This window comes from Gymnoscopelus microlampas, assembly GCF_963454915.1.
Source record: "Gymnoscopelus microlampas genome assembly, chromosome: 2".
Classification (NCBI taxonomy): domain Eukaryota; kingdom Metazoa; phylum Chordata; class Actinopteri; order Myctophiformes; family Myctophidae; genus Gymnoscopelus; species Gymnoscopelus microlampas.
Window position 1 is genome coordinate 29,983,163 of NC_139939.1, and position 13,179 is coordinate 29,996,341.

The following is a 13,179-nucleotide window of genomic DNA, read 5'->3' on the forward strand; positions in this document are numbered from 1 at the left end:
TAATATTGAGAATAATATTGTTTGGAGAAGTTGTACTGGCTTCCTCTTATTTATCTCTTTTCCGCTTCCTCCCTCCTTTCCCCTTTCACAGTCCTCAAAGACAATGTGTCGATCTATGGTAAATGTCAACGATATTTACCTTTAGCAAGTCAAGTCCAAGAAATGGTTATTGTGGGAAAACAAGGACAGATATCTAATTCATGTTTGAAAATGTCCATCTGCCTCAGCTTTGTCCACAATTATTCGCCCTCCCTCCTACCTCCCTCCTTGCTACTTTACTTATGCCTCTGCTCCATCGTCTTTGCCCCGTTGCTTTGTTTCACTTCCACCTTTCCTCTTTCCCTCCAGTTCCTTCCTTCGTTAGCCCACCCACCCCATTGTATTATATTGTCCCCCGTCTCACCTTCGAAGTCCACCTGTCCGTCTCCGTTCAGGTCTACATCCCGGAGGATCTCATCGATCTCGTGGTGGTTGAGCTGCTCCCCCATCAGCTTCTTCATCGCCTCCCTCAGCTCCCCGATGCTAATCAGTCCATCACCGTCAAAGTCAAACTGGAAAGAGGGAGGGATAGCAGAGGGCAGAGCGAGGAAGAACAGATCAGAAAATAAATGTAGTGATGAAGTAAATGAGAGCTACATATCTAGGCTACACTTATGAGCTGACTTGTGACAAAAGGTTATCTGATTAGTTACAATTCTGACACAGGTCAGAGCTCAGAGCGACATTATTATTTCCAAGCATGACATCCTTGCAAGGAATTTGTTTTTGCACATTGTGCACCCTGCACCCTGCAGTTATGCTGTTGATGTTCCCAACAAACATGAGGGCTGCATGTTTGGACAGTCTTTGATGTTGATATCAGCACTGCTGACCTCCCTGAAGGCATCCCTCAGCTCCTTGACTCCGATCATGTCTGCCGTCTCAGCCAGCATCTTTGGACCCATCAACTCCACAAAATCCTCAAAGTCCACTCTGCCACCACCTTGTGGGCAAGAAAAGGTATGACCCAGTGAGTGTGGGCATTTGAGTCTACTACAGTGCGTGTAGGCCTAAAGTACCATAGATGTAGAAACCTAGATGCCTCATTGGCCTCTGCAGTTCGTTGGAGCGACCTGTTTCGTATGGTGGCCGCCATATTTCCGGAGGGCACGGGCACTGGCCTATCACAGCGTGTTGACTACTGGCCAATCACAACGCATCTTATCCAGGACTTGTTGTCCCGCCCCCACCTGCCTCTGATTGGCCTACTGAACGCCCTTTCTGTGACGCACACGAAAATTTCCAGCTGCCCCCCCGGAAGCGGAAGCGCGCCCACCATACAGACGCTTCAGAGCCAGAGGAGCCGTCTACCTTTATATGTCTATGTAAAGTACTGTACCATAACATTTTTAGCGTGCATGCGTGCGTTCGTGCATGCTTGCGTGCGTGCGTGTGGTGGGGGGCAGTCAGATATACATGCAGGGCTCACACTCACAGATATTTTGGCTGAGCTCTATCAGTTCCATCTCTGTAGGCATGTATCCCATGGTCCTCATGCACTCGCCCAGGTCTTTACAGCTGATAAAACCGTCCTTGTCTTTATCAAACTCCTTGAATGCCTCACGGAGCTCTGTCATGGGTTTGTGAGGTGAGGGAAAGACAGATTATTATAGCAAGACACCTACCACAAAAACCCATTTTAAACTTGTGGCTAGTTACAAGAGTGGTCACCTTTTTTTCTCTTTCGAATGTGTTTTGAGGTATAACATACATTTTCTTTGCTTCTTTGAAATCTATGTACTTCATTTTACATTTTATCATCTTATTAGACCATCAAAGTGAACTGTTCCTGTAAAAACAGATATGATAAGAAGCTACAGAGCTTGTTGAAAATGTATTAGAGAAAAGGAGAGAAAGTGGGAGAAGTGTGAGCAATTCTACTCTACCTTCCATTTCCTCTGGTCGTAGATCTCTATCCTGTAGCAAAGAGAGCACGCACGCACGCACGCACGCACGCACGCACGCACGCACACACACACACACACACACACACACACACACACACACACACACACACACACACACACACACACACACACACACACACACACACACACACACAAATTAACAGTCAGTTAGTTTCTATCTGTCAATTCAATACATATTTTAATAGACTATTCGGATATACCCTCACTCTAAAGGGGGTGTAAGTGATACATATGTTTTTGTGAGGAAAAAAGAGCAATACAAATTAGACACTGAACAGGTTGGTGCCTTGCATGGCTCCCTATGAGTGTGCGAATGGTTGAACGTAATGCACATATTGTAGTGCTTTGGATAAAGACACTAGAGAAATGCAGAGCATTTAAAGTTTCCGCACATCCGTTCAATAACAGCCAATCAAAGTGTACTACAATTGTTTGGCAAAATAAAGAACCATCTGCACTCTCACCAAACATACACATTTAGTGTGTATTGGCGAGCGTGCGTGTGTGCCACACACACACACACACACACACACACACACACACACACACACACACACACACACACACACACACACACACACACAGAGTTCCTTTTGCAAAATTCGTACAGCTTGAAAGCACAATAAACTACGAGTATCAGGTGACACACGTTTTATAAGAGTGAAACATTCACAACTCGGCTCGCTTGCTTACTGTGATAGACTGTTTGTGTCTTATGGTAGGGTGACTCACGGTGCGTTTACATGCACAATATTTATTCATTCAGAATGAACTCATTCCGAATAGAAATGTTTACCCAACTGTTTACATGGCACCTGAATAAAAGTATTCCTGTTCCTCAATCGTTTACATGAGCAAAGCATTCATTCGGAATAGAACTCTGGTCATGCGCAGAGTGCTTCGGATATTTTTGTAAACGGATATTTTTGTAAACGGATAAATAAGTGAAGGTTTTCCAAAACATGCGTTTCAGTGGATCTGTGTGGACATGTAATCCGGAGCTTTTGAGAAACGATGACGTCATCGCGCATTCGCACATGGTCATTATAATAATAAATAGTACAATAATACATAAACCGGACCGCTCATGGTCATTATAATAATAAATGAAGAGAGAGAGAGAGCAACACTTACAGTCTATGAAACAAGGCACGCTCATTTATGGCTAAATAATGTCATACTTAATAATAAGACAGTGGTGGGAAAAGTAGCTCATTCACTGTGTGACGAAAACCCTCTTTCTCTGCGCCAAGTAGAACACACGGCGCGCACACAGATTGAATGTGGGGTCTGTCGTCCTAAAACACAATCGCCCCGGTGCCGAGAGTCCCTGCTTTATAGTGGTGTTCGATGTTTTTACATTGCCAACTCTCACATGTACATAAACGTTCAGATTTCAAATATAAAGTGCTTACCCCTGAGCCACGGACGTTATAAGGCGATCCGGGCCGCGATAAGTACCCGTATCTCCCGTATTGTTCAATAAAAAGCATTTTAATCCGATCGTCGGCCATTTTCTCCAAATTTTCTCCGATGCTTTCAACCATGCGACACCAATGGTTGGAAGGTGTATTGCACTCTGATACATTACCAAAATAAAAGAACAGAAAAAGAAAATGGCTGGCGATGGGATTAAAATGCTTTTTATTGAACAATACGGGAGATACGGGTACTTATCACGGTCCGGATTGCCTTGTAACATCCATGGCTCAGGGGTAAGCACTTTATATTTGAAATCTGAACGTTTATGTACATGTGAGAGTTGGCAATGTAAAAAAAAAACGAACACCACTATAAACCAGAGACTCGACAGCGTCATGTGAACCATGGCTACTGTTTGCGCTGCAGCTGAGCCCTAATAATGTTGTTTTCGTTTATGTTCACGTATGCTGTTCACGTATGCTATTAAAATAATGCAGCTATTGCAGTATTGGGCCTTAACATGTGATTACAAATGTATTTGTATTTGGCCCCTCATATATATAATTATAAAATCAATGTAAATATAAAATCTGATATAAAATTGAAACATGCAGCTGATCGATGCGTTTCTGCGTGTACGTGTGGACAGGGATTTTTGTTTATCTTTGTCATGTGGCCAGGGATTCTTTTTAAAAACGGAGGACTAAAATATCCGTTTAGTAAAAGATCCATGTACGTGTAGCCAAGGCCTAAGTCACGGCTGCCAGAGAGAAATAATAACAAGCCACAGCTCACACTCAATCAAAGCTGCCAGCTATATAGGTAAATGAGGAAGAAGAGAAGAGAGACAATAAAACAAGTTAAGAGAGAGAAGGTAGAGAGAAGGTTTGATAATGGAAGCACACCGCATCCTGGCTACTAGTCCAGGGGCCAAGCCATATTTTGGTACCACCTAAGGTGACCGTAAAGTTTTTGTATTTTTGTCTTCCTACATGTCTCTAGTTTATATTTTGGTATGATAACCCTTCCAATCTTGTAGCTTAATGGCAGTTATCACTACCTACCGGCTAATGTATCCGGTAGGAGACACAAAGTAGAATCTTTGTGTCTCCTACCGGAAATACACCCGGGCATCAAATTATTGCGACAAAAAACAAAATATATCCATGTATTCAAGGCTTCATGGGGTGTCTAATTGATAGAAAATAAATCATTTTTTGGGTGAACTCCTCCTTTAAGTTTCCCAGGGGGACTCTCTACCCATTCAGCTATGACCACCCTAGACCAAAGGAGGGTCAACTTTTACAAGCTTATGGAAAGCAATCTTTTTGCAAACACCAAAAATCTGAGAAGTTATCAATTGCACACCCCATGAAGCCTTGAATACATGGATATATTTTGTTTTTTGTGGCAATAATTTGATGCCCGGGTGTATTTCCGGTAGGAGACACAAAGATTCTACTTTGTGTCTCCTACCGGATACATTAGCCGGTAGGTAGTGATAACTGCCATTAAGCTACAAGATTGGAAAGGTTATCATACCAAAATATAAACTAGAGACATGTAGGAAGACAGAAATACAAAAACTTTACGGTCACCTTAGGTGGTACCAATTTGTGAAAATATCAGTGTTGGCCCCTGGACTATACGGCCATTGGTCTGCTATTGATGAGTTTAATGCAGCAAAATCAGCTCCTGTTATATTTGCTGCTGACCCGGAGGAGGAGCCGGTCGGCGGAGAACTACGCGCGTCTGCGACTTGGGCTTGGAGCGCCAGACTCCACATGGCTTGCGCCTCTCCCCCCCCCCCACCCAGAAGCACCGCGCTAGCCAATGACACATGCGCAAAAGAACAAATGTATACCAGTCTGATACCAGTGCGTTTACATGGGCAATGTAGCCCGATTCTATCGGTATATACCAGCCCTTCAAACCCGAATGAAATTTCATTCGGATCAGACCGGTATGGCCATACCGATGCGTTTACATGAGCAATTCTATTCTGAATGAGCATTCATTCCGAATTGAAGTGGAATAAACCTGTCCATGTAAACGCAGTGTGGCTGCTGTAGCAGTGCTTTATACAGTAATTGCCTCTATCAGTGCAATTGACCACATTCACACCCAAATAAGGTCTAGCAGTAAAGAGCCTGCAGTATTATAGCTACAGAAGTCCATGTTCAGTGTTTGGGAAGTTAAAGGTTAGGGTAAGTGATCTTTTTTGGTTAAAACAAAACGTTTTTTGTTAAAAGGTTAAAGCCCTAATATATTCTGATAGTAATTATGCTATACGGTGTTTGTTCAGTCACAGGGGTCTCCCTGTCTCTCCAGCTTTTTGATAAACTGAAAATAAATGTTCAGGTAGGTAACAAAATGTCAGCCAATAAGTAGAGAGTACCCACAGACAGAAATGCTGACAGCACGAGTTAGGTACAGTCAGACATTTGGGCTGAAAGGATAACACAAAAAAGGCCTGGTCTTGTTTCCATTGTGGTCTTACGTATTCAATTCATCAACATAGCATAAAATGAACACAAAAATACAATATCATCAACAAATGTAAAACGCTACATGTACAAAGTAGAAAAAGGGAAAAAATAAAAGATGTCGGCAGTGAATGCTATCTCCTTTCTATGGGAAAAGTGAGTTTACCTCCCCTTGTGGTCTCCTGAAAGATGGATCTTCAGGCATTGTTTAAGGGATGGTGTAAGGGCATTCCACACTTTGGTGGCAGAGCAGTAGAAAGATAATTTCCCTAAGTTTGTTCTATAGATGGGTGGTACCAGATCGTTGTTGTTGTCGCTCCCTCTGTTGTGGCTGTGGATGTCACTGACTTTGGTGGTGGGTATTTAGGGCATTGAGGGAAAAGCCCCTTTGACCATCTTAAAAACCAATCCCATTTTTAATCTGTATCCTGACTGACTTCTCTATCCTGATTGGATAAAATTGGTATCTCGACCTGAACATGTATTTTTAGTTTATTAAAGAGCTGCAGAGACATGGAGACTCCTGTTACTGAACAAACACTCTGCAGAGTACTATCAGAATATAGAGCTACCTTCAATTGAGTATGTAGCATTCAGTTGTTGTTTTTCTTAAGAATCCTTTAAGCCTTAATTAGACAGCAATAGTGGAGAGAGAGACAGTAAATTATAATGAAGGCTATTTTATTGTTTTTAGCATGATGGTGTCGCTTGCTGAAAATAACAGATTATTTGGCAAGCAACACTGTCGTGCGATGGAGTTTGTTGTATAATTGTGTGATAGACATTTGTGGCATTTTCACAAAATGTGAAGTGGCCAAGCAAGAGGTGACGCCACCATGGGTTTAATTCACAACGTGTTCCCTGCAAGTGACAGCCAATGACATCACAAAAAGGAGTATTACAGAGATTGGATTAGGGAATGCAGTGATGAAGTGGCAGGGAGATTATGGAGGTAGCCTAAATGCAAATACAAATCACAAAGGCTTATCAGTTTTTCAATTCGCTGACCCCTGTTGTTGTTTTTTTATGTCATGTTACAACATTTATTTAATACACAACGCACACAGACTATTTTATGTAGCTACGGCGACTGACAAGTTTATATACCATCCAACTGAGTCCAAAAAAATGTGCTTGTCAATGGTCATTTTCATAATGTAGGCCTTACTTCAAAATACCCAAACAATGTATACTTCTCAACATTGCTGGGATTAATGTCTTGATCGAGTTAATCAAAAGTATATCTAGATTATCGTAGATGTATCAGTTTATGCTGTTTACTTTTGATTTAACAATATAATACTGTATGACCCCCCCCCCTCTCCAAGTACAAGGCCACCCCTGGTACACTGGATCACAATGTAAACTCCCTTCCCTACCCAATGCAAGAAAACCTACAACTCACGGTTGTACTTTATTGTGAGAGCTATGCAATTGTTGCATGGTTACACTCTATTGGCACAATGTGTCTTATGCAATGCCATGTTGCAATATAGAGTATGTGTCCTGTATGTTCTGTTGGTCACCCTGTCACTTGGTGGATGTATTGCAGCATGTCTACAGCATCTGTCTGCACCATTAGCTAATTACTTTTATGAACCTCATACTTTGCAATAGAGTGCTTCTTGGAATTTGCCAAAAGCTTATCAGCAAAACTGTGATACCAAAGGCACAAAAAAAACATAAAAGATAAGTTAAAAGGGGATATTCGCTATGTGCAATTGCCAAAGGCGCATCAGTGTTAAATTATAGTTTTCCATTTGAGAGAACAAAGGGGATTAGTGGATTAATGATTATGAACGGTATCACTCTCACTCTGTCCATCTCACAGACTAATTTGTGTATTCTGTCGAGGAATCTGATTGCTTAAATTCCCACATCTATGAGTTCACATATTATGTCCATGGACTGGCTGGTTGGAAATATTATGATTGAGAGTGCAGGTGCAGCATACTGAATTATTCACAAAAGAGTTCAACAAAGAGTTCTCAAAAAGAACATTGGTGTCACAAAACAACCCTGCCTGTGGCTCCATTTAGTTTGATGAATATCTTGGCCTAACGACGCATTCACAGAGTACAATGTACAAATAAAAAAATATGACATGGAAAAATGAAATATAATAAAATTGTATTTTTTGGATTAGTTATACACACCATAGGACAATGATAAGTAAACATTTCAACTGCATTGTAATCTGGTAATGTGGCTCATCTCCTCAGGCTAAGGTCTTCTAATATCTCAAGGCCTCTTACACAGCTCAACACCTCTTCCCAGTGACTGAACCACCTTTCTAATGGTTCTTGTCAATTACAGCGGCGACTATCCTCATTGGGAAATTACTCCATGTCCCTGACATCTCTCTGTGCTCTATTAATCTAGAATAAGTGATCCAGGATATGTAATGAGCCTTCGCCATTAGGACACAAATCTAGGATCTAAATTACAATGTTGACATACCGCAGTGTCACTGGCTCTACCTTGGCTGTAACTAATGCTGCCCCCTGAAAATAAACGATTTGAATAGTCAGTCGAAGACCCCTAGCTCAGTTGACTGGGATTATTTGATTTGAGCTTCAAATTAGTTTTTAACCTACTGCTAAATTACCTTCTGTAGAAAGACTTAAAAATTAAACCTATGTTGACTAATCATATCACAAGTTTCCAATAAAAGTGATTCTCATTTTGAAATTCACCCAGTTTTGAGAGGAAATCCGATTTCTATTGAAGCCATCTTGACGCTGGTCAAAATTAAACAAAACAACGGACATGGATTACAAGCAAGATTTCTGCAAAACTACTTATTTACGAAATGAAAACCATGCTCTTGTGACTTACAATATATATGAAATACAATTACACCTTTGATAACGGATTGTACTTTAATGACTCTAGCAATGAAATCAAATGATGTTGCATAATATAACATATTCCTTACACAGTATGCTTTAGTAAAGTCAGTGGTTCTCAACATTTTTCATGTCAAGGACCCTCAAATGAATATGTCGTGGACCCCCATTAGAAAATATGTTGTGCTAGGGCCCCCCATACAAGATTTGTGCCGTTAAAATGTTTCAAAAAATATTCCAAATTATTCAATTATTTTTCAAGCTTTTTTGAAAATAGCAGATCGACAAGCTTACAACACATTGTGATGCGACGTGTTGTGAGCTTGTAGATCTGCTATTTTCAAATAGCCAATGTATATATGGTTAAAGTGGTTTTGATGTTTGAAAATGTAATACTTTTGCTGGGGGAACCCCTTGAACCAAGGACCCCTGGACCCCTTTGAGAACAACTGCTTACGTAGAATTGAAACTTTAAACTCCTTTTTGGACCCATAAGGGTCCCTTTGGTTACATTTGATTTGAACACTATTGAGTTAGATTAACACTAAGGACTGTGTAGTATATGTATGCTGGTGACACTCACCGGGAGGAATTGTCACTGGTGGAGGAGGTGAAGATGGAGCTTCCAATTAGGATGGCTGGAATGGCAGGGTAGTGATGATGTCTCAGGACATGAGAATGGATGACATATACTCGACCTTGTTTGTGATAAAGTTAAATGTTGTCTGTTTTATGTGAGTAATGTATCAGTTTGTGGTAACATGTGAAAAATAAAATGATTTAAAAGAAATTAAAAAAACGTGCTTGTGTTGTGACGATGATAACAATAACACTGAGGAATGGTGGACCTACAGTATAGCGAATTGTGTGTGTGTGTGTGTGTGTGTGTGTGTGTGTGTGTGTGTGTGTGTGTGTGTGTGTGTGTGTGTGTGTGTGTGTGTGTGTGTGTGTGTGTGTGTGTGTGTGTGCATGCGCGCGCATACATGTGTGCGTGTGTGTGCATGTGTGTGTGTAAATGGGTGAATCTCATATACATACAATTTGGCTCAGTGAGAAGCCCTCCCTGAGGAAGATACAAGCAGGCCCCACTATAGTCATGTTGCAGTTCTGCACCAGAGTACACAGAGGCTCATCAAAAACACGCTCCTCCTCGTCCTCTTCTGTCCCTTTGCCGGCCCCCAGCATGGCCGGGGCCAATGGGGCTCCTCCAGCATCCGTGGGTGATACCCCCTTTGGTGACTATGGCACCCCGCCAGATTTGTAGGCAGATAAAACGGACATTGTATTAGATTCCTCTGAATGCAGCAGTAGTGGTACATTTACTGTTAACAAGAGACGTTCAATTAATCCTGTGTTTTGAATCTAACAGATCTACAATCTCACAACGGGTCCAGTTTACTAAGTCTGGAGGGTTTAAGTACAGTATTTAATATAGCACATTTTGACAGTGTACAGAAAGCGTTTCTACTTAAATATATGTAACTAGATGGGTTAATTGTTTTCACCAGTGTGCAGAGCACAAAGTAGCCTATGCCACAATGTACTGTTAAGCTGCATGGTATAATCATCAGTGTTAATTTGACTCTGGCAGTATAAAAATGGGCCTAAATGGCCCAGTAAGGTTCCATCGAAATTAAAGATTTTACATTGTTACCATTCTCAACTCAAGCTGCAATAAACAAGTAAGGAAGGTGCCAATAAGTTTGGATACAAACAAAATAACCACTATCAATTTTGGAAATGTCATTATAGGTGAAAGTTTACAAAACAATTCTAAAATAGTAAAAAAAAATAGCTGATCTACTAGTTTACAACATATGATAAAGCGATGCATAGTGAGCTTATAGAACTGCCTTTTCCCCCCCAACTATTTCTGAAATAGGGCAAGTGGTTAACACTATAATAGATGTTGTGGCATAGCTTACTTCAACTCTCTGAATATAACTTTTCTCTAACAAGATCAAATGAATGATTTCTTACCTTCTTTCTTTTGCCTTTCTTTGCTCCCTTATTGATATTTCCCATCACCTGCACACTTTCACCCCTCTCTCTCACACCACCCTGTCCCAACTCTTCTCCCTTCTATCTCTTTCTCTCTCCCGCTCTCCTCTCCCACCCCCTCTGTTCAGTACTTACATAAACCTCCAAAGTCCAACCAAAAAACATCTACCGCGTCCCATGGGGTAATGCCATTAAGGTGCCCTCCCTGGGGCAAATGGTGAATATACTTCCAGTTCCACCACGACTACTGAAAGTGATGGATTCCTCTTTCCACGTGCTACAGTGCCACATCCTATTGGTCCATAGTGATAAAAGGTACGAACCGAGTCCTTAAGCGCCTATTGGCTGTCCGAGTAGTGTAATGTGATATTATGGAATACCACCGATGTAGGCTAGATTTTTACAGGGGGGCGGAATAGCTGGGTTACATCTGGGATGATTCCCTTACAACCTGCTGTTTGGCTCTATCTCTGATTGCATGACTTGACCATTCTCATTTCTGCCCCCCCCCCCCTCCTCTCATCTCTCTGTCACATTCCCCCTATGACTGTTCCCTTGAATTCCCCCAACTTAATCTCACCAGTCCCGCCTACCTTCCTCTATGTGTCTCTCTAACACCATGCTTATATTTTAAATGTCAAAATGATTGGCAGCGCTGGAGAGAGAGAGACACAGAGACAGAGAGAGAGAGAAGCAAGGGGTGGGTAGAATTAGAGAGAGAGAGAGAGAGAGAGAGAGAGAGAGAGAGAGAGGAGCAAGGGGTGGGTAGAATTATAGAGGGAGAGCTTGCTGCCGTTATAATCCCCAGCATTTGAGATTAGAGGAAACGAGTGACGATGATGGGCCATGGTGAGCAGGGGATGAGAAGGGGAGAAAAGTAAGACTTTAAAGTGGTTCAAGAAAAAATAAAGATTGGAAAGAGAAACAAAACATTCGTCAACAACATGACGTATGAGACTGCAACTCCAAGAGAGAATAGAGGATGAACAGGTGTGCTAAATGAAAGGAAAAAAATAAAACAGAATGGGGAAGATGATGTTTAGAACATAATAGAAAATAAAAGTGTCTGAAAAGGGCAGGTTGCGTAATTGGTGAAATAGTACCTCTGTATAAATCTGTTCATTTGCTAAATCGTACCATAAGCCAATACTAATTTCCCTTAGGGATTTATAGGGATATAAAGTATAGCACAATGTAATCCAGTCATTGTTAGTTCATCCAACACAGTAAAATCCTCACTATTAATTGAACTCTGAGTGAACTACTATATGTAACTGACCCAAATAGACCACAAACAAATCAACATGACCTTAAACTTACATTTGAGTAATTTTCAACCTCAAATTCATTGTATAATTACATCTGCAGCCAATCATTTGGAAAATGGAAGAATTTCCATTGACATTTGTTAAATAGGACCCTCAAAAGAATGCATCATTAACATTTTTGTAGCTGAGAATCACAAGCAGTACAACTTGTGATTGTCAACTACATGTCAGTGCGCATTTTGAGCCATGGGTCTTTAGCACCAGGAAGTTGATAAGTTCAACAAAAGATTAGGCCATCACTCTTATGGCTCAGAGAGCAACGAAACCACTATAATCCAGCTTTGTTGTTATAGTGCATGGCAAATTTCAAGGAATACTTTCATGATACTTAAGCCTTATTTATACTTTTTTTGTATGAGTGTTGCACTCCTAAAATAGCAGACCTACAGTACAAGCTCACAACGCATTGCATCGCATAACATGTTGTGAACGTGTAGGTCTGCTATGTTCAGAGCGCAACACTGTTGTACAGTGGCTTTATTGTGCCATCTACTTCATATCATGAAGGGAATGCTTTCTGAAGGTGTGGGCACAAACATGAAACATGATTTCTGAATTTTGAAGACACCGAAGAAAGTTTAGGTTATCAGACTGAAACCATGCAATCGCTGTTACATCATGCAGAAAGATTATGTATTCAACGTCAATGTCAAATTCAGGACAATTCAAATAAAGTACAAACTACAGGTTGAATTAGTCATGATGTAAATGAATGGTGAAGTAAATGAAATGTTGGTAGGCTACATCATGTTCTCTACTGAACTGTGTGAGACAGTGAGAGATTAGCCCTATGTGTGAGTGTACTGTGGTCCTACAGTATAGATTCTATACTATAGAATCTATACTAGACCATTACAGGCCAGTAGCTGTAGTAGAGCAACACTTGCTAATCCTACTCATTGTCAGATTGGGAAAGCAACCCCCCCCCCCCCCCCCCCCCAACACCTATTTCTATACTACCCTTTCCTTTCTGTCCTTAGTTTTTTTGTAACCTTCTGCTCTTTGAGCCTCTCTTTTTCTGTTTCTTTCTACGGAACAGAACTTTAACTATCTGTATGTACAGTAGTGCCTATACTGCTGCTTCAATCCTTTTTACAGATTTTTTGGTATTTTACTCACTGGATTT

The 13,179-nt window shown here is 41.0% G+C and overlaps 1 protein-coding gene across 1 annotated transcript in view; it reads right to left on the reverse strand.

Annotated features, from left to right (window-relative positions):
- Window positions 1-13,179, reverse strand: part of LOC311054813 (calcium-binding protein 2-like) — a gene marked incomplete at its 5' end in the record, with an annotated part of 29,069 nt that overhangs the window by 921 nt on the left and 14,969 nt on the right. The window contains 4 exons of the mRNA XM_084070815.1: window positions 404-551; window positions 873-982; window positions 1,475-1,609; window positions 1,926-1,956. Of these exons, the coding sequence (XP_083926941.1) occupies window positions 404-551; window positions 873-982; window positions 1,475-1,609; window positions 1,926-1,956 (424 nt within the window). The remainder of the gene's footprint in view (window positions 1-403; window positions 552-872; window positions 983-1,474; window positions 1,610-1,925; window positions 1,957-13,179) is intronic.